This window comes from Sciurus carolinensis, chromosome 16 (assembly GCF_902686445.1).
Source record: "Sciurus carolinensis chromosome 16, mSciCar1.2, whole genome shotgun sequence".
NCBI lineage: Eukaryota > Metazoa > Chordata > Mammalia > Rodentia > Sciuridae > Sciurus > Sciurus carolinensis.
Window position 1 is genome coordinate 49,361,720 of NC_062228.1, and position 21,681 is coordinate 49,383,400.

The 21,681-nt window shown below is 55.0% G+C and overlaps 1 protein-coding gene across 3 annotated transcripts; it reads right to left on the reverse strand.

Annotated features, from left to right (window-relative positions):
* Positions 1-3,448: 3,448 nt before the first annotated feature.
* Positions 3,449-16,050, reverse strand: Lrfn1 (leucine rich repeat and fibronectin type III domain containing 1). Of its 3 annotated transcripts, none has more exons than XM_047528521.1 (5): positions 16,035-16,050; positions 13,099-13,131; positions 10,819-10,873; positions 9,002-10,444; positions 3,449-5,176 (listed from the first exon to the last, which is right to left on the reverse strand). In XM_047528521.1, the coding sequence occupies exons 4-5, from the start codon at positions 10,405-10,407 to the stop codon at positions 4,279-4,281; spliced, it is 2,304 nt and encodes a 767-aa protein (XP_047384477.1). In that variant the 5' UTR covers positions 10,408-10,444; positions 10,819-10,873; positions 13,099-13,131; positions 16,035-16,050; the 3' UTR covers positions 3,449-4,278. The 3 variants fall into 3 exon arrangements, with proteins under 3 accessions (XP_047384477.1, XP_047384474.1, XP_047384475.1); XM_047528518.1 differs by lacking the exon at positions 16,035-16,050 and adding an exon at positions 15,586-15,703; XM_047528519.1 differs by lacking the exon at positions 16,035-16,050 and adding an exon at positions 15,291-15,502.
* Between the last annotated feature and the right edge of the window lie 5,631 nt (positions 16,051-21,681).

Consider the following 21,681-nt stretch of genomic DNA (forward strand, 5'->3'; position numbering starts at 1 on the left):
AGATTTGGATCCAACCACATGAAATTGCCAATACTCCACCTTTCTTGATACACAAAAAGGGCGAGTTCCTATGGTTAGCAACCCCCTCCCCCAGGCCACAGCACCTGAACATACGCCCCCCACTGGCCAATCAAAGCATTATATTTCCTTGGATGCCACAATCGGTGGGGGCAGGAGGGCAGGTGGCCTCATTCAGGCCAGAGTCCTTCCCTGGGATTTTTCTCTTAAGACCAGAGTCTGCCATTTGACCTCCGGACTATGGAAGGGTGAGTCTGTCTGTATGCAAATGACCATTTCCCCAGGATGTGCAGTGGACGAAGAGTCCCAGCGGAGTGGGACAGAGCCCAGAGCCGAGAGATGGACAGGAAGCTCGGCTGGGGGTGCTCCCTCCCCGAGGCCCTGCTTCTTGTAGACTTAGCCTGAGTGCTGTTTCTTTCCCAGCTACATGAACCAAAACAAAAGTCACCTTTTCATGCCTAATCCAGTTGGGCTGAGTTTCTGTCCCTCGCCACGCAAAGACCTTAACTCAGGCCCTCATCCTTCCGGGTAGGTTGGGCAACTCCTCTGGGCTCCCTGCCAGCCCTGTTGTCCACAGCCCCATGTCTGTCTGGGTTCCAGGAGAACAGACACGAGTCACCGCTGTCTCTGGTGCCCAGCACAGGGCCAGGCACAGGCCCAAACCCTGCCAGGGGTGACCTTGTGCCCTCTCTCACTCGTGTGCCCATTTGTTGGGTTTAAAACTTTAAATTTTGAAAAATGAGCCTGGCGGGGGCTTGGAGAACTACTGCCCTATTAGACGAAGGGCTGGGGCTGTGGAGGAAGGTGTGTGGGGTGTCACACAAAGGGCGGGACCAGGACCATGGGGCCCCAAATACACTGATGAGTGGACACCAAGATGGCCGTTCTTGATTTTGTTTTGAAGGTAGACTTGTCCCACCCTGGAGCCGGGGTGTCCATGGAAATCAGACCACGTACTACTCTTGCAGAAAGCCCTTCACAGGCTGTCCCCAGTTCTGGAGAAGGCCACTTCTTTTCTTTCTTCTTCTTATCATCATTATTATTAGTTGTTTTTGTTGCTGCTGGGGATTGAACTCAGGGGCACTTAATCACTGGGCCACATCTCCAGCCCTTTTTATTTTATTTTATTTTATTTTATTTTTTTTTTTTTTTTGAGATAGGGTCTCACTACGTTGCTGAGGCTGGTTTTGAACTTGTGATTCTCCTGACTCAGCCTCTCAAGTCGCTGGGATTACAGGTGTGCACCACCACATCCAGCAACATGTCACTTCTTAATGACAGCCTAGAAGGTTCTGCAGAACATGCTCTGTGCTTGCTTCTAACACCTTGTTTCATTCGTCCCCTCTCCAGTCCAGACAAGTCACCTCCAACACACCAAGCATGCTTCTACCTCAGGGCCTTTGCACGTGCTGTTCCCTTTGCCAGGGGTGCATTTCTCCACAGTGGATTTCTGCACCTTTAATGCCACCCATATTTACTCCTCCCCCAACATTAAGTGGACCTCTTGGCCATTCCCTGTGCCATCATCCTGTTTGCATTCTTCGCATGGCACTCATTCATCCTCATGCGTTATTTACTTCCTTATTTGTTTACTTCTCCACTCTAGAATACAGGCTCCATGAGCCAGGGCTTTCTTACATGTTTTGTCTATTTTGTCCACTGCTGTAGCCCCTGCACTGGGTCAGGCAGGCAGCACATGCTCAGTACCGTTCCATTAAGTGAAATGAAGACAACATAGGTCTGACGGTCGGGGTTGCGGGATTTGGAGGCGATCAGCTGGCCCATCATTGCTCATGTTACTGGCTGTGTGATCTTGGGCAAGCTCCCTAACCTGCCTGACCTTCAGGCCCCTCATGGAGCACCCCACACACCCCGCACATCTGTTGCAGACTTTAAATGTGATCTTGTTCTTCGAGTAACTCCACTTCATGAGCACTACATACCGTGCACCAGGTGCATCGGGAGGGACGTGAGCTGGGTGTCTGGCTGGTGGGAAGCACTCAGTCCCAGGCGTCGTTCTGACTGCCATGATAAGTGTGGCCGGGCCCCTGGGCGAGGGAGCCGCCTGGCCTGTGCCTGCCTGCCTGTCCTTGCTGCCTCCCTCCCTGTCTGCCCAGGTCCATCCTCCTCCCTCCTGCTGTTTCTATTTTTGTCTTTCTCTCCTCCTCCCCAGGCCTCAGGGGGCCCCTCACTGGCTTGAAGCCTTCTTCCTGCTTCCCCAAGATGAGGAAGGAGTTTTCACTGCAGGGTCCCTGCAAGGGCTGGGATGCTCAAGAGCCCCCAACCAGCCTTCCTTCTCCAGCCCTCAGCCTCACCTAAGAGCCCCCTCCCCATGCCACCTCCGTGCTTCCAGCTGACCCTGTCTTCACCTAGGACCCCTCAGATTCCACACCAGTGACCAAAGAGCTCACCCTAGCCCTCTCTGTCACTGTACTGGCTTTGGATAGCTAAGCTCAGCTGAAGTCATTAGAGCCATTCCCTGGCCTCCAGACACAGCTACCAGAGGCAACCTGCCAGCTCCACTATAGATTCGTGGCGGGTGGGAGGGCAAGTGACTTTACTGCTCTCTCTCTCTCTCTCTCTCTCTCTCTCTCTCTCTGGTTCAAAATCCTGTCTGTAAAATGGGTCAAAGGGACAGGCATAGTGGTGCACACCTGTAATCCCAGTGGTTTGGGAGGCTGAGGCAGGAGGATCAGGAGTTCAAGGCCAACCTCAACAATTTGGCAAGACCCTAAACAATTCAGTGAGACCCTGTCTCTAAAATGTAAACAAAAAAAAAAAAAAAAAAAAAGGGCCGGGAATGTGGCTCAGTGGTAAAGCACCCCTGGGTTCAATCCCCAGGACCAGAACAAAGGGCACCACCTCACACAGTTGTGGAGGCTCAGGTCAACAGTCAGTGACTCTCAGCAGAGTGCAGGGGTTATGAGGGCAGATTCAGAAGGCAGGCCACCACCTTTCATGGTTGAGATGGGGTCTCATTTTGTTGCCCAGGCTGGCCTGATCACCTGGGTTCCAGTGACCCTGTCTCAGCCTTCCAAGTAGCCAGAACACAGACAAGCCCCACTGCTTCCACTCCACCCCCCTTTTTAAATGCCAATTTTGCCACCTTCTCTTTCTGTCGCCATGGGTAAGTTAACTTTCTGGACCTCAACTTCTCGCCTGTAAAATGGAATAACAATACCATACTGATGTCCAGCCCTGGTTGTGAGGAGTAAATGACTTAAGTGCTCAGCACATAACAGGCACCTCCCTGGGTGTCAGCTTTTATCAATTTGCTTTTGATTATTCCCCACCTCTAAGTCTCTCAAAAGATAGGAACCTGCCTGCCAGTCTCCCCAGCCCCATTAGTCATCCTCCTTTCTGACTTATGAGTCCTTACGCAGTTATCTAGGTCATTCTCCCCCCAAGACACACGGACACACACAGGTCAGAAGAGCGGCCTCAGACACAGAAAAAAGTTTAATTCTGCTGCGGCGGAGGGTCCCGGCTCCGGTAGGGAGTGGGATTTGGTTTTGAATTTTGTTCGTGTGGGGATTTGCTGGGGGGGATGAGGAAGGCTGGGGAGAGTCTGGTCCTTCCAGTGGGACCTGCCCGGGAGAATGGATAGTGGAGAGAGGGAATTGGGGGACCAGGGAGACTGGACAAAACGAGGAAGGGCAGAGGGGGAAGAGACCCGACGAGGGGACAGACAGGAGAGACAAGTAGGGAAGGACAGAGACGAACAAGAGACGACAGAGGGAGGGACAGAGACAGACGAACGGGAGAGAGAAAGGAAGACCCCAAGCCAGACCCGACGGGACCAGGGAGGTAAGTGGGGTGGGGTGGGGGGCTTTGGAGGCCGCCGCGGGACAGAATAGGATCTAGTCCAGCCAGATACAGGAAATGGGCCCCTCGCCCCTGCCCCGGGTCCCGGGCTGGGGGAGGGGGCTCGTGTCTCAGTGCTGCAGTGTGGGGGGGCCCCGCCCCTCCCCGCGCTTCGCTGTGTAAGGCACCGGCTCCAGCGAGGTCCGCGAGCGCGCGGGGGGAGGGGCGGAGGGGCGGAGTCTGGAGGGCGCGGCGGCCCGCCCCCAGCCCCCCCCGGCGCGGGGCGTGGCCTCCAGAGCGGTCGGAGGCTGCCCCGCCCCTGTGGGAGGAGGAGGCCGGGTCTCCTCTCCACTCCGACGGCCCGGCGCTGCGCGTTCTCCCCCGAGTCCCGCCCCGGCGTCCGGGCGGCTGGGCGTTTGCCCTCGGCCCCCAGGCGTCCCGGCGCCCGCCCGCCGCTCACACGGTACTCTCCAGCATCCACTCGGTGCTGGTAAAGGCCAGGCGCGCCCTGGCGGAGCCCAGCCCCAGGTCTCCATCCTCCCCGGCCGCGCCCCCGCCAGCCCCGTCCAGGTGCGGCGTGGATCGGTGGCGCTTTGTCCGCCGGGCGCGGCGCGGGTAACTGTGGCTCTGAAAGAGCGCCCCGTAGTCCCCGTCGAAGGAATAACGCTGCTGCGGCCTAGGCCGAGCCGGGGCGCCCCCGGGAACCAGAGCTAGAGTTGGGGGCGCTGAAGTTGGCGGCCCCAGGGCCCCTGAGCGGCTTCTCCGAGGACCTGCCACGGCCCGAGGTTCCTCCCCAGAAGTTTCCTCGGAGGGCAGCAGGCACAGAGAGGTGGCCGAGCCGCCCAGCGAGCGTCCAAGGACCGCCTCCGGCTCCGCGGAAGCCGCCTCCACCGCGGAGGCCTTGGCCTCAACGGCGACGGCTGGGGTGGCCACCTCGCGCAGCGCCTCGTAGCGGTCCTGCGCGGGCTGGGGCGGGGCCTGCTGCGCGCCTGCGCCGTTGGTCTGCGAGCACACGTGGCTGACCCGCGGCGGAGACCTGGAGGTGCCCTTGACCCGGCGGCCGTCCCCGTCGCCATACACCTTGTAGCGAATCATGAGCAGAACGATGAAAACGAGGACCGAAGCGACGATGACACCCCCGATGGCGATGATCATGGTGCCGCCCAAGAAATGGGCCCTCAGCGGGCGGCAAGGAGCAGGATCCCCAGCCGTAGTGAACTGCACGCAGCCCACCACTCTCGTGGCCGGCAGAGCGGTGGCCCCGTCGTCGTAGACTGCCAGCACGCACAAGTCGTAAGCGCGGCCAGCTGCCAGATCATTCACCAAGAAGGTCTGACTGGTGGACGGGATCATCCTGCAGGAGGGGGCAGGATCAGGGCGGAGTTAGCCCCACTCTTGAACCACGCACGCCTTTTCACTTTATTCCCCGCCCCTGGTGAACCGTGGGGACTGCACCATACTCCCTGTGTCTCACCCCAACTCAGCAGCCATCCTCCATCAGCATATACCCAGCCTTACACAACCATTGCTACAGGTCACCACTCTCATCTGCGACTTCAGACACACCTGGCTGTCTAATCACCTACTGAGATGACATCAGCCATTCGTGTAGATGGCCACACATCCTGGCTCAGGCATGGGAAGAGTGCTATAGTTTGCATCCCCTGGTCTCATGGGACACGTTCCCTCAGAGCATCTCACTCCTACTAAGACAACTACCATTCAAACTCCCTCATCTGCATAGATCTAGCATTTAAGGGACTGGTGCTACCGCCATGGCCTCTTATCTGCATACCCCACCCCCACATCGGTGGACATCCAAGTCAACAACTTACAAACCCTTACTCCCACTGGGACAAAGGATGATTTCCTAGGTCCTCTTTTATACATATTCCTGCCTTTCAGGGAAAACCATGATGCAGGTCACACCCCCTCATCTGTATGCCCCACCTTTGGGTAAAACATAGCTTCTGGGTAAAACATTTACTTCTGGCACAATTTCCAAGTGCCTCAACCAGACATTCCAGCTCATTAAGGGGCCACTGCTATAAGCTACTCTGCTTCTGATTGAAGTGTGGCTTCCAAGCCACACCCCACAAGGCCAACTAGGGATGGGTCCCTACTATGCTTAGGATCATGTGCACCCTTTGCATGCCCTGCTCCTTGTCCAGATATTAGAGGCAATCACCCCTTATGTGCATGCCTAACTCTGCCACCAGAAGTCACCAAATCATGCTCCCTAAGGTTCATCCTTAATTGGGCCAAATGTAGTCAAGCACACATGCTCCTTTCCTGCAATAGGTCCCTTCCCTCAAAAGAGGAGGAGCATAGAGAAGTGGTTAAGCCAGCCCAATGTGGGAGCCAGACTGCCGGTTTTGAATCTCTCCTCTGCCCCCTTGCTAGCTCTGTGACCTTAGGTGAGTTTCTTAACCTCTCTGTGCATCATTTTCCCTAAACAGAGATAATGGGAATCCCCACATTGTAGAGATGGTGGGGGAGTGAATGAGTTAACATATCCGAAGTCTGGCACTTAATAACACCTTTAGCTTAGTGTCCCACCCAGCAATGGCCAGAACCCCTTGCTGTGGCTCCTGCTCGTACTCCTCACCTGTGAGACTCTCCCCTCTGGAGGTCTTTCCTCCTAGGCCTTGGTCCCCTTCTACTGAGCACATCCCTTCCACCCTGATGGCCATGTCCAGCCTCAGCGGACCCAGGACTGCCAAGTCCACACTGATTTGCACACCTAGCACCAACCTCACGAGCTCTCCTCTCCTGCAGAGGCTCTGAGGGGCTCACCAGGGACTAGGACCACACCTTCCTCAGCCTGGGACCACACAAAACAAGCTCCAATCCTGCTGGAGGGCCATGCCCCCTCCACAGCCTCCCTCCCTCCCAGAAGGCCCACCTTCCCCCCAGCAGGGCCACCTTCTGGTCCTCCCAGGGACCCCACCACCAAGAGCCACCCTCCCACCCAAAGACTTCAAGTATGGCCACACCCCCTCAAAAAGCCCACCGTTTCTGCCACTTTTTGCAGACCACTGCCAGCCCAGCCAACACCCTTGGTCTCTGGCTTTAAGTCTGTCTTGTCCTCTCCTGTCTCCTCTCGCTGAGACTTGGATTCCTCTTGCTTCTTCCCCTAAATAACCAGTTGCTGGGGACTCCCCCCTTTTCAAGGACAGAGGGGGGCTCCTTAAGAAAGCTTGAGCCCATGTGTCTCTAATTGGCTGCAAGACCAGAGCAAGCAGCTGAGCAGGATTCTGGTTGGATGTCACCTCCGCCCATGGCGGCAGTGAAGAAATTAACCCCTGCAGCGCCACAGGACAGGCATCAGCAATGGGGAATGGAGATCAAGAACTGTGGCCCTAAGAAGGAGGGGAAAGTCCTGGGGTCTGCTGCCCAGCTGGGGACAGGGGACCAACAACAGCATAGGTTCAAGGTCTGGGGCCTGTGACCCATCCTGCCAGGTGTGGCCATGGGTCAGAGAGAAAGCACAGAAACAGGTGGAGAGTCACAGAAAGTGAGTCATTTACAGAAATGTATTATCCATCTCTCTCCATCCTGCCTGGCAAATGGAAGGTGTTCAATAGGTGTGTGTGTTTAGCATAAAGAGGACAGCTCTGCTCTTCCTGGGTGACCACGGGCAAGTGCCTTTCTCCACTGAGCCTCAATTTCTCTGTCTGTAAAATGAGGAGAGGGCTGGGGGTGTGGCTCCACAGCAGAGCACTTGTCTAACATGCGGGTGACCCTCCACAATCCCCAGCATCACAAACAAAGACATAAATAAATATAACATCAGAGGGGGTGACAATTGTTGCTCTGCAGTGAAATTGGGAAGAGAAGTGGAAGTAGCTTCCAACTCTGGAAGTATCTTATGAAGCTTTTAGTTTCGTTCATTTGTCTACTACTCGTGACCCTGGGCCAGTCTATCTCAGTAGGCCCAGGGACAGCACAGGATCTGGCATGCAGAAGGCATTGGTGACCAGAATCAAGAAAACAAAAATGAGGAAAACAGACAAGGAGAAAGAGGCACTGATGCCTTCCGCCAATAGTGGGAAAGCGCCCGATGCTCGCCAGGACTGTGGTCAAGGGAAGCTCGGGAAGGCGAAGACAGAGATCAAAGGGCAGGTCTTTGGGGACAGTTTCAGCATTCCCAACAGCTGGGAGGGAAATGGCTTCGGCCCCCTTGGCATCCACAAGCAGAGTTAAGCACAGAGGCCAGCAGGCACTCGGCAGCCACTCTGCAGCATGCACCAGGGAGAGGCCTCCGTGAAGCCAAGGGCCATTTATCAAGTGCCCACTGTGTGTCCTTCGATAGCCAAGGGTCTACGAAAAACCACCAAGGTGGAGAGACATGGCAGGGCCACGACAGTAATTTGTTGTGCGCTGGGGCCTCCACCCCTGGCTGAGCACCCCAAAGGCAAGGACTGGACCTCTTGGTCTCCTTGGGTTCCCAGCACCCAGGTCAGGGCCTAGCATAGAGCAAAGGCTCGGAGCCTAAGGAAGCAGGGGAGAGCGATGGCAGAGACCGACAGAGAGTGGAGCAAGGGAGGACGGGAGATGATGGAGGAGTAACTCCGATGCCTGTGCTCGCCATCCAGGCCTGTCCTACACGTCAGGACAATGACTCTAACCCAGGAAGGGGGCAATAACTTACATTTCTATCATTTTGTTTTCTAGGCTGGGGTTGTGGCTCAGTGGTAGAGCACTTGCCTAGCATGTGTGAGGCACTGGGTTCGAGTCTCAGCACTGCAAACAAACAAAGGTCCATTTTGTTTTCTGTCTCTATGATGTACTCAGTGTGTTGGTAGAGTATTTATAATTCTATTTATACCTTTGAATAGAAATATAACTATAAATATACATGTGTGTTTGGTGCTCCAAAATGTTTAACTGATGAGGGGCACAATCAGACACCATTGCTGAGCAGTGACATTGACAGTGCATCCCCTGAGAGCACAGCTAGACCCCAGTGCCCAGCCCTAATCTTACTCCTGTAGGCGCTCAACAAATATTTGCTAAATTAAAAGAAAACAGACAGGATGAAGAAGAAGAGAGAACAGGACTGAGATAACCCTGCAAGGCCTCCAGAACCCCAGCTAAGCAAGGCCAAGAGAATCAGCAGTGGGAGGCAGGGACTGGGCTTGGGAGCAGGTCCTAGGGCAGCAGCACCCACACCCACCTGTAGACTAGGGAGTCATCCACGGAGCTGTTGTACTGGACCTGGTACATGCGGATGCCGGGCACCGGCCTCTGGGCTGGCCAGCGGATGAGCACGGAGCTTGAGGTGAGCTCGGCTGCCACGAGCCGTCGCTCAGCAGCTGAATCATTGGCACCAGGTCGGCCGGGTGTGGCAATGTCAGAGGAGCCAGGCTCGGTGAGAGGCGGTGGGGCAGCGGGTGGGGGCGCCATCAGGGGCAGAGGTACAACACACACCTCCACAGGCGCTGTGGCTTCCCCCGCGGCATTGGAAGCGATGCAAGTGAAGGTGCCACTATCCCTCAAGGTGGTGATGGTCACATCCAGCGTCCCGTCCCCACGGACCCGGGTCCGGCTGGAGTTCCCCAGCAGACGCCCATCAGGTGCCACCCAATGCACCACGGGCTCAGGGTCACCCACCGCCCGGCAGCGCAAGCTGACCGCCTGGCCCTCTACCACCAGGGCCCGGCCCCCAGCCTGCCGCGTGATCAGCGGAGGTTCACACAGAAACTCCTCCTCCGGGATGGACCAGAAGTAGCGGTCGGTGAGGTGCTCGGGTGTGGCGCAGGTCTCCAGGTCGTCCTCTCTGGTCAGCCGCCGCAGCCAGAGCAGCTCGCAGTTGCAGTGCAGCGGGTTCCCGCCGAAGCTGACCGTCAGCGGCGTGGGGGGCTTGGGACCGCTGCCTTGGGACCTTAAGAAAAGCCCGTCCGGCGGAAGTTTATGGAGGCGATTAGAGGTCATGTCCAGGCGCACCAGTTTATGCAGCTGCACAAAGGTGCCCTCGGCGATGTGGTCGATGAGATTGTGGTCCAGCGTGAGGGTGTTCAGGTTCACCATCTGGCCCACGGCCTCCCAGGGCAAGGCCTCCAGGTTGTTGTAGGACAGATCCAGGTCCTCCACCGTGGACAGGAAGGCGTCGAAGGCAGCCGACTCCACCCTGCGGATCTGGTTGTTGCCAAGGATCAGGTGGCGGAGGTTGCCCAGGCCACGCAGCTGGTCGCCGCGCACCTCCGCCAAGCGATTGCTGTCGAGGTGCAGGGCGCGGAGAGCTCGGAGGTCAGCGAAGGCGCCGGCCGCCACCTGGCCAATGGTGTTCCGGGAAAGGGTGAGGTGCACCAGGCTGGTCATGTTGGCGAAGTCTCGGCGGCGGACGGCGGCGATGAAGTTGTCGGTGAGCCGCAGCTCCACCACGCGACGGTCAATGGCAGGTGGCACGAAGAGCAAGCCGGTCTTGGCGCACAGCATGGTCAGCGTGGGCGCCACGTTCTGGCAGATGCAGCGGCCTGGGCAGGGCTGGCCACGAGATGCCCCTGCCCAGAGCAGCAGCAGAAAGGACAGGGCAGCAGGTGGCGGCGAGAGGAGCCCCGAGGAAGAGGGACCCGGAGCCATGGTGCAATGGAAAGGCAGGAGGAGTGGGAGGTGAGGCCTGCGGGCAGAAGAGACTGTTACCCAGGCACTGGGCTCTTGGGGCGCCCTGCCAAGAGTCCATCTGCTTCCCTCCCCGCCAAATAACTGTATCCTACAGGACAGCAGCAGGACTCGCCACGGGATGGCATGAATTTGCTATTAACAAAGTACAATACTTCATGCCGGTTGGTAAAGTACCACTGCTCGGCCCATGAGTGTCCCACCCCAACCCCTGTCCCTCCTCTAGGAGCTCCCAGACCTTTCATGATCTCCTGGCCCAGTTTAGGCCCTTCTGCACCCAACAGATATTTTTAAATCACTGTTGACTACAGTTCAAGGCCTCGAATGTCAAAGTCATACTCTCTGGGTTCAAATCCCAACAGTGACACTTACTAGCTGTGTGACTTCGGGCAAGTGTCTGAACCTTTCTGAATCTCGGTTTCTTCATCTGTAAAATGGAGATAGAAACAGGCCTTACTTTTGTGGGTATAATTTGTTAACAAATATGGCAGACTTAGAACAATGCTTGGCATGTAAAATGGGCTTCGTACATGCTAGCAGCCACCATCATCATCATCATCGAGGCCTTAATATGTACCAGGCACAGAACTGGGCACCATTATTAAAAGCGAGTACAACAAAGTCAAACAGATTCAAGTGCAAATCCTGGCTCCCCATGGCAAGCTCTGTGACCCCACACCAATGAGTTCCCATCTCCCCACCTCGGCCATAATTTCTTGACTTATAAATGATGGTCGCACCATCTTCACTGAGCCATGTGTGAGAACAGCTGAACACAGATCCCGGCATACAGTAGGCACTCAGTAAACATTAAGGTGCCCACACACACCTTTGCAGGAGCAGAAAGAACGTTAAAGTAGGAGGGACTGAGGAAAAGACATCAGCCTCCCAGCTTAGCCACAGGAAGTCCTTCTCTGAGTCTGGCTTTGTCCTGGGCTTAGCTGAGTTCCCAAGCAGGGCGGACTTTGGTGCTCACATCAGTAGGTACACATGAGGCCCCATACGTGCACACACACACACACACACACACACACACACTCATGCTATGCCTCTGCTCCAGGCAAAACCTTCCGGCAGGGATTCCCCCTGCGGCGGCTACAGCCCACGACATGTCATTTCCCATCACAACACAGGGTGGGAGGGGGGTGAAGAGGAAAGGATGGGAAGGGGGCGTCCCTGACACTGCTTTCACCCCACCCTGCCCTGTACCCCAGCCCTGCTGGCCCTCCTCCCAGAATCTGCCTGTGAGGCAGCGGCCATATGAGGCCTTGATCTTTCTACCTATGGGAGGGAAACTGGGACCAAGGAAGTCAGAGGGGTGGAGAGAGGCAGGGAGGGGCGAGGGGGAGAGGGATGGACTGGCAGAAATGGGCAGATTCAGAGAAAGAGACAAAAAACAGGAAAAGTCTCAAAAGAAGGTGAAAAAGTCCGGGGCGTGGCTCAGTGGTGGAGGGCCTGCCCAGCACGCGCAAGGCCCTGGGTTCCACCCCAAGTGCTGCAAAAGATCAATCACTCAATCAATGGTGAAAAGATGGGGTGACGCTGAAGCAGAGAGAGAAAAAACAGAGTGGAGAGACAGAGAGGAGGGACTGAGACAGAGAGATGGAGAGAGGAAGCGGAGGGAGCTAGGTGGAGGGAAAGAGCATTAGACAAAAACAGGAAGAGACAGAGACAGAGGGAGACCGTGACCGGGCTGAAGAGAGAAAATGAGGCAGGGTCTGGGCATCCCACCATCCCTGAGCACCCACCCCTAATTTGTCCTCACTCCCTCTAGGACCCTGTGCTGTACTGACTGAAATCCCTGGCCTGGACAGTGGGACTCCAGGATAGGAGGCCGTGGGGTGTCCAGGGCTCAGAGCCCCAGTCTTTGAAACAAGTACAGAGTTTTGCCTCCCTCAGCCAGAATGGGACTCAAAGGAACCACAGCAGAAATGAAAACAGCGGACATTTATCGAGAGGCCCTGTGGCACTGCAGGACAGAATCTGGACCCCACGCCCTGGGTTCACACCCCAAGTTCCTGCTGTGTGACTTTAATCAAGGGACTCCCCCTCTGTGCCTCAGTGTGCTCATCTGTAAAAGGGGATAACAATGGGGCCTACCTCCTAGGACTGTTGTGAGGATCAGTGAGATATTTTATAACATGTTTCTGGTCCTGACAAAGGAACACTATAAAAATGTTAGCTGCTGCTATAATTATTATTACTATTATTAATGTATTATTTTCTCTGGCTCTCTCTCTCAGCTACCCAGCAGTCAGAATATCAGGACTTCCACGCACATGTGCAAGCACATCTCATGTCCATATCCATATCCAACCTACGAGTCATTTCATTTCTTGAAACCCTCTTATACCCTTTTGGTATCTTGAGGGAACCGCTCTTTCCTGACCACCTTGTATCCATCCTGCCAAAGGATGCTTCCTGGCCTGAGACTCACCCATGCCTGTCTCGGAGCCTCCTGACCACCATGAGCCAGACATGACATTCCTGGGGGCCACCACTCCTCAGGCTGGGGCTGAGGGCAGGCACCTGGCCCTCTGGACACCGCTATACCCTGCACTGGGATTCATGCTAGGGAGCGCTCTAGACTCTACCAAGTTCAGACACCCCTTCGCCCCACGTCTCTGTCCCCAGTTCAAGGGCTGTACTCACCTCTCTTCAGCAAGTCAGGGCCTGGGCCAGTACCTACAAAGGAATAAAACCACCCTGTTAGCATCCGCGGGCCCTTTCTAGGCACCAGGGCAGATCTCAGGGTCACCCTGGGTGATCAATCTCTCAACCCTTCTGCAGCAGGTTCTCCAGAGCCTCAGAGGACCCCAGAAGTCATCTCAGAAAACCTGAGACGGGGCCTCAGGACTGTTGATTCTCCAAAACCTGAGAGTCCAGCATGTTAGCCCTTTGTCATCTGGGGTGTCAGGAGCCATGGACTTGCCACCCGCCTCTTCCCTTAAGATCTTGGAGTCTGGAATCTGTTCCCTTCTCTCTCAGACTCAGGATTCTCTAAGTTCCCAGGCTCCCAGAAGTTCAGATCAGATGTCTCTTCCTTTAGCACCCAAGAGTTTACATCCCAGTCCCCCAACTTTAAAGATGTGAGTGGTATCAGAAGCTGGAGAGGGCACGGGCCAGAGGGTCCCATTTTTACCGTCACCCTATTTCCCATGCCAACCTGTGTGGACCTGTCCAAACCCACACAGGCCCACACCCAAGCTCTACATCTGGATCTCCATGGACACACCAGCATGGTCTGGGTACTCCCTGCATTGCATGGCACCTGACCAACAATATGGGCAGGCTTGTGTCCAGGGACTACAGGCTGGACATGCTACAGGTCATGCCACGTGGGCCTCAATCCCACTGGGCCCAGAGGTGGAGTCAGCCTTGTGCCAGGGACACAGGCACATGCATCCTGCACTTATATGTTGGAACACACATAACCCGCTCCCCAGAGACCAACACTGAAGCATGAAGAGACTCTCAGCACAGAGGGACACACAGCCTGGAAGTTGACACACCTGCATACCACATCACACATATAACACTGACCTTCCCTCGCACACTCACAGATGCACAGACACAACAGAGAAACCCAAATGCCCCCTAACAGCCAACCAGGTACCTGCACCTAACACACATACACCGTGCACTCTCACCAACACACAGGGGCACACACAAAACATACACACCTGCACAATCCACAACACACAGATGCACATTCTTAAATGCCCAAACACACTCACGACTTCACATATTGTCACGATGCACTGTCATAAAGCCGAACCCTTCCCACACCAACCGACACACATAGGCATACACTAGCTGGTACACACCTCACACATGTACACAGAACCACAAGTGTACACAGCCACTTGGGAGGCTGAGAGATCCCGGAACAAGCACACAGGCACAAAAAAGATCCACCTTCTCAGGCACTCCTAGATGTTCACTCACAACAGGCACATCTTCATACCACAGTCCCATGAGGGATTTACACACTTACGAATGCATACAAAATACTGAACCACAGGAGCACAGACAATCGACAGGCCCAGATTCACACACACTCACAGTCCTGGACACACATTCCTTCCAGTCCGAAGCACCCTCACCCCACCTACTTCCCAGACCAAAGAAATCCTAACAGCACACTCTGCACCACCCCTCCTCACACCAGGGCACAAGCCGGGGCCAGAGGTCAGAGTTCAGCAGGTGGAATCTCAAAGGATTGGGGGTTAAGTCCCAAAGCACCATTCCAAGGAGATCTCCTCACCAGCAGCTCCAGAGGTCCCCCAGCCTGGCCATCAGGATGCAGGCAACTCTGGCCCCATCTGCAGATATCTGGCCAGTGGGGGAGTTAGGGTGGGGTGGATGGGGAAGGGCCAGGTCTTTGCCCCCCCAACCCCAGGGCCCATCTGTCCATCCTTCGGCCTCTCATCCCTCCATCTGTCCACCTCCCGGCAGCCCATCCCCCCCCGCAGCCACCGGGAAGGGGAAGACATGGCCGTCTCCCCAAGAACCGCTGAGGACCCCCCCCCCAGTTGACATGGACCGAGGGAGCGGCAAACTCCCCTCCCCCAAACCCACACAGAGGCCTGGACCCACAAGGCACCGAGCCTCAGCCCCCGGCAGGGAACCTGACGTGGACTCACAGACACACACCCTCGGAGACATACAACCCGCAGACACACACACACACACACACACACAAATGGACACCGGAGCGAACACACCCGGCTCCACAGACCCTCGGATGGACATGGAACCGGACGCAAGCACCCAACGCAGGCAGCCGCGCGCACACACGGCTGGGGGACCCACACCTGGGCACACAACCCACGCACACACACCTGCACACTGCCCCTCCGATGGGCGCGAGACAGCCCCGACACGCCGCCGGAGGGGCAGCCGCTCGCGGGGACACACACGCACGGCCGGACACACCGCCTCGCTCGCCACCCGGCACACACCCGGGCGGCCACACGAGCAGGGCGCCGCGCACGCCGGCCGGGCACACACAGGGCCGCGCGAGCGCACGCCGGGCCGCCGCAGCGCGCGGACACACTCGCACGCCCGCACGCTCACACCCGCGCCCACACCGGCGCCCCGCCCGCCGCCGCCCGGGCCGCTGCGGGCCGCGCTCACCCAGCCCGGGGGGGCCCCGGGCCCGGCCCCGCCGCCGCCGCCTCGCTCCGCGCCATGGTGGGGGGAGGGCCGGGGGAGGGGGCGCGGTGCCGCGGGGCCGCCTCCCGCCCGCCTCCCGCCCTCCCGGCCGCCGCCGAGCTCCGCCCTCCGCGCCGCCCGCCGTCCGGGCCCCGCCGCCGCCGCCGCCGCAAGGGGGGAGGGGGCGCCGAGCCGAGGGGCGGCCGGGCGGGGCGGCCGCACGCCCCGGACCCCGGCCCCCGGGCTGCCGCAGACCCCCCTCCACTGCGGAGCCGCCACGGGCCCGCCCCCCCCCCCTCCCCGGCCCCACCCCCGGCCCCGCCGGAGACCCCCTCCCCAGACCACGCCCCAACTGGTACGGGGACCCAGCTTTCCCTACGGAGGCTGGGATCACGTCCCAAGACCCAGGGGGACCTCAGAGCAGGCCTCACCTCCTTTGAGGCCCCAGATCATGTCGAAGAGCCACCCCGGACCACAAACCGTGTCCTACTCTCCTGGGTGACCTCAGACTGTGCCCCGCACCCTGAGGGACTCCAGACCGTGTCCCCAAATGCACAGGGACCCCGACCTTATTCCAGCCTTGAAGGGGATTCAGACCACCCCCCAGGGACTCTAAATCATATCCCAACATTCAGGTAGACCTCAGACCACACCCCAAATCCAAGGAGGACCCAGACCATATGTTAAAAGCCAAGAGACCCCTGATCATGCCTTACTCACTCTGGGGGCCCAGACCATGTTTCCGGGACCATAGCCATCTGAGACCACAGTTATTGAGGAACACAAAACGGATCCACTCCTCCTCAGGGACCCCAAACATGTCCTTCCACCCTCAAGGACTCTAATCCACTTCCTGGCTCCCAACAGGGACTCCAGACCATGTCTAACTTCTAAGGGACCCCAAAAAGCTTTCTTTTTTTCATGGAGGACCCTAAACTTTCCCCATTTGACCCCAAACCATCCTCCAACCCCTGGGGGCCTTAGGCCCTTCCCTCTCTCCCTTCCCTTCAGGGCACCCCTTGGTTTCCAGTCGTGGTTTGCAGGACTTCCTATCATTCCTGCTCCCTTGGGGACCTTGACTCCTTTCTCATGGACCCCACAGACCCTTCCTTCTGACTGACTTCCATGAAGCCCAGAAGGCCTTGATCCTTCCTTGCACAGATCCTTTGCCCCAACCTCTACCCCAGAGCTTACCTCCCAGGCCCTCCCTCAAACCCAATAAGGGTCTTAAGTCACTCTCCATCTCCTGAAATACAAGGCCCCCAAACACTACAAGAACTCCCCTCAAAATTTGCCCTTTTGGGGGCATGCTGGAGATAGAACCAGACCCTGGTGCATGCTAGGCAAGCGCTTGGCTACTGAGCTTGATCCTAGCCAAATGTTTTTTATTTATTTATTTTAAGACAGGATCTTACTAAATTGCTGAGGTTAGCCTCCAACTTGTGATCCTCCTACCTCAGCCTCCCTGGTAGTTCATATATTACAGGCATGTGCCACTGCTCCAGCTTTGAAATGTCTTATTGCAGTCCCCCAGATCTCTGAAGTCTCTAGTCATTCCCATTTTGGATCCTACTGTATGGTGATCCTCCCCAAACCCCTTCTGTATATTCTTCCTAGTTGTGCCACCACGAGGCCTGCCCTGGTCCCAGAGCAAGCTCACCTCTGCAGATCCTCCCTTTATGAACCTTGACCCCACTCACAACTACCAGGTGCCTCCAGGGACACTCACAATCTCCACACTGCCTAGACTCCACATGTCACCCCCCCCTCCACAGGCCTCATCTCCACCCCACCCCCTATGGTTCCTAATGGAGCATGGAAGCCTAGGGCTGGGACTGTGGTTGTAGAACACTTGCCTGACACTCACAAGGCCCTGGCTTCAATCCCCAGTGGTTGTTCCCAAACAAGAACAAAACACACACGCACACACAAAAAAAAAGTGAACAAATACGCAGCACCAGCGTGTGCCAGCTGTGGTTCTAAGTGCTTCACATATCTGTGTGAAGTTCATCCAATCTTAGCAACCATGATGACCAGGTCCCATTACTATCCCCATTTTACAGATGAGGAAAAGAGAGACACCCAGAGGTTTGGTCTCTTGCCCAAGGTCTCACGGGGAGTAAGTGGAAGAACAGGATGAACGAGAAGGGAAGATGATGAAGGAGGGCAGGCCTAGACTGGACAGGCGTGGAAAGGGGTGGTGCTGGGGTGAGAAAAAAGATAATAAAAGAAACATACAAAGATGGAGAACCAAAGTGCCAGAGACCGGGGCAGAGGCGGCCTTATTCACAGGATCTGGGCCCTGCCCCTTCTTGGCCTCATGGGCCACTCTTACCTTCCAGCTTCCTGAGGACTTCTCTGCTCCCCCAGCTCCCAGCAGCCCCTCGGCCCTGCTCTCTCTCCTCTTTCCAGGGCTGGCTCCTTCTCTTCATTCAGGTCATAAATGTAATCTCTTCAGGGAGACCTTCCTTTTTCATCCCCAATTTGCACGCACGCACACACAGGCACACACATGCACACACCCCTCAGGTCCCACCATGCTTTCCAATGTCTGCAAATGACTTTGAAATGCATAAAAATTAAAATGGGTTGATGGACGACTGGGTAATAAAGCAAGGACTATGAACTGTTCATGGTAGAATCCAGGAGGTAGATATATGGGTCTTCACTGTAAAATTATTTCAACTTTGCTACAGGTTTGAAATTTTTCATAATAAATGTTGGAGAGGGGAAAAAAAGCAGGAGGATGCTTCTAAAGACTAAAGAAGCAGCAAAGAGCCCCAACAGGTCTTACTGTTTCTACCGCATCACTTTCCTTCATAACATCTACCACTTTCTGAAAGGGTCTTACTGGTTCCTTGTTTTTCTATTTATTACTTAGTTATTTAGTGGTTCATTGTTTGTTTGTTCGTTTGTTTTATTTTGTACTAGAGATTGAATCCAGGGGCATTTACTACTGAACTACATACCCAACCCTTTTTATTTTTTGATTTGAGACAGAGTCTCGCTAAATTGCCGAAGCTGACCTTCCTTTAATTTGCGATCCTCCTACCTCAGCCTCCTGAGTCGCTGGGATTACATGCAGGTGACACTATGCCCAGCTTCATTGTTTATTTTCTAGTCATTGAAAGGTAAGCATTTTCATAGCGTGGACACCAATTTTCTTTTTCTCTAGTTATCATTTTGAAAATGATAACTAGAGACTGGCACCTGTAGATATTCAGTAAATGTGTTGAGTGTCCCTTAAGAGAGGGTTGTGGGGGGCGCTGGTGTTGTGGCTCAGTGGTGGAGCGCTTGCCTAGCATATGTGAGGCACCGGTTCGATCCTCAGTACCGCATATAAATAAATAAGTGAAATAAAGATCCATTGACAACTAAAAAATATATTTAAAAAAAAAAAAAAAAAGAAAGAAAAAAGAAAAGGAAGGGTTGGGGAACCAGGCCGACTGCAAACTCCCCCCAGGTACCACAGCAACACTTCCCAAACCTGGAGTCACTAAAGGGAAGGGGTGTTCCTGTGAGGTCAGGGCGCTTGCTCATTGGCCTGAAGAATAGAGCAACAGGTGGAAGTGGGCAGTGTTGTTTCCACGGGACCCTCATCCCTCATCCTACCCCAGACTTCCATTTTTTTTTTTTTTTTTTTTTTTTTTTTTTGGTACCAGGGATTGAACCCAGGAGCGTAAAATTGCTGAGACTGGCTTTGAACTCGGGATCCCCCTGCCCCAGCCTGTGAGTAGCTGGCATGACGGGTGTGCACCCCCGCGCCGGCCCCAGACTTCCTAATATAGATCCACGACCAATCCTAGTCCCCAACAATTTAGGCCCCGCCCCAAACCTAAGCTCCACCCCGTTTTAGGCTCTGCCCCACAGCAAAAACTCCAGTCCAATCTGACCCTTATGAATAACTTCCAAGTCCATTCAGACGAGTCCCACACTGCTTAGGGAGCACCCCAAAGCATATAACATTCAGATTTCCTCGACCTAGGTCCCACCCACAGCCTGAGCCCTCAGCCTGAGCCCCATCCTTCTGCTTTAGCCTCCACATGGAAAGCATACTAACTTTGGGTCTAGGAATGGCGCCTCTTGCCTAAAGTGGGTTTTCTCCTCTCGACTCCTCCCCAAAGACCAGACTCAGACTTTGAAATATAAGCCATGCTCACATTCAAAATTAGAAGGGAGGTCGGGCTGGGGAGATAGCTCAGTCGGTAGAGTGCTTGCCTCTCAAGCATAAGGCCCTGAGTTCGATCCCCAGCACTGCAAAAAAATAAATAAATAAAAAAAGGGAGAAGACCCTCAGGGAAAGTTTAGAGGCCAGATTTAAAAATGGGGAGCTTGGGGGGCTGGGGTTGTAGCTTAGTGGTCAAGCGCTTGCCTAGCATGTGTGAAGCACTGGATTCGATTCTCAGCACCACATGCAAATAAGTGAATAAAATAAAGATCTATCAACATCTAAAAAAAAAATTTTTTTTTAATTAAGGAGCTTGGATCTGTGGGAGTTCAAAGCTAGGCTGGCAGAACTAGAAAATGTGGTCCCTGGTTGATACCGCCCCTTGGAGGAGTCATACTAAACCCAAAGCCACACCCCATGTGCTGTCTCCTCGTTGGATAACAGATTCTGCTCTGGCCTCTCTGATTGGTCCTTCCACTACTCTGGCCATACCCCTCTGCATTGGACTGCCTCCCTGAATCTCCTTCTTTGATTGGTCTTTGCTTTCCAAACTCTTGGTTTCTGATTGGGCAAGTCCTTGTACATGCTCCCTTCTGATTGGATTACTTACAATCAAGAGCCCAGATGCAATGGATGGGTGGGAACTGCAGGGAGGAGGGGAAGGAAGAGGAAGAGATGGTTCTCTAAATCTCTTGCTAGGAGAGGGTATGGCCATTGATCACAGGGTGACCTGGAGCTGGTGTGTTAGCTTTGCAGATCACTAGCCATGTGGCTGCAAGCGACTAATTTTGGCTTCTGTGCCTCAGTTTCTTTATCTTTAAATTAGGGATAACTTCTTGGTCTATTGTAAGAATTAAATTAGTTAATACCTTGAAAGAACTTGTAGAAGTACCGGGTACTTAGGAAGCCCCCAACGGAAGAATTAGCAATTATAATTTATTTGATTATGTAAGTGTATGACCTTGGACAAGTCCCTCTGCCTCTCTGACCTTTGCAGGCCAGTTCCTTGTCGTCTTAGGCGAATACCTGTCTTATCCCCTTTCCCATCTCCATCCATCAGGGACTGGGGCTGCGATAAGTGGGACAGATAGAAGGATGGGGGCAGAGAGCATTAAGAGAAAAGAAGGGAGCTCCACTCGACACCCCAGAAAATTGAAGGCAGGGGGAATTTTTCTGTGGCCCAGTGTAGAGTGATTCTATCTGAAGTTAGGAAAGAACTTGTCCTAACTGGGGCCAAGGTCACAGCAGGGCAAGGACACAGGGGGACAAGGGATGGGGCAGAATGCTGTGGTGAGAGGACCTTCTGTTGTGACAGGGAAGGAGAGGAGAGGGCTGGAGCGAGGCCTTTATACTCTCCCCCAGGAAAACCGGTGTTGGGGGCAGGGCAACCCAGGTCCAAGGTCACTGTGTCACTGTTACCATGGCAACAGCCACCTCTCTACAGAGAACCTGGAAAGAAGTTGGGGGAGGGAGTTCCCAGGTCCCTGAACCTGGGGATAGAGAAGGGACGATGGCCGACATGGAGAAGCAGAGAGAGGCAGAAGATTCGCCCATCTCAGAATTCTCAGCACCTGGTACATCATGGGCACTCCATAAATGTCCTTCAGAGGCAGAGACAGAAGACCTGAGAGAAGTCAATGCCCAGAAATGCCAGAAGAAAGGCGGAAAAAAAATCAAAGGAGTCCCTCCATGGACTCTTCAGCCCCTCTGGGGTCCACCAGGGTTCTGGATGGTCTTTGAGTCCCATGATCCTGGACCCTAGGCCTGTCCATTCTCCAAGTCATCCACCCCAGCAACTCCCAAGCCCTGAAGCGATTGTGATTGAGCCTTTGGAAACTCCTTGGACTTGAACTTTTTTCTACCTGAGGGCTCAGCTGCGAAAAGTAGCATTGAGTGCCCACTCCTGTCTG

Excerpts from the sequence above, each read along its gene's own strand:
- Lrfn1 (XM_047528521.1), bottom strand. The coding sequence starts at position 10,407 with ATGGCTCCGGGTCCCTCTTCCTCGGGGCTCCTCTCGCCGCCACCTGCT. Across the intron at positions 5,177-9,001 it reads GATGACTCCCTAGTCTACAG|GATGATCCCGTCCACCAGTC; the intron begins GTGGGTGTGGGT and ends CCCCTCCTGCAG.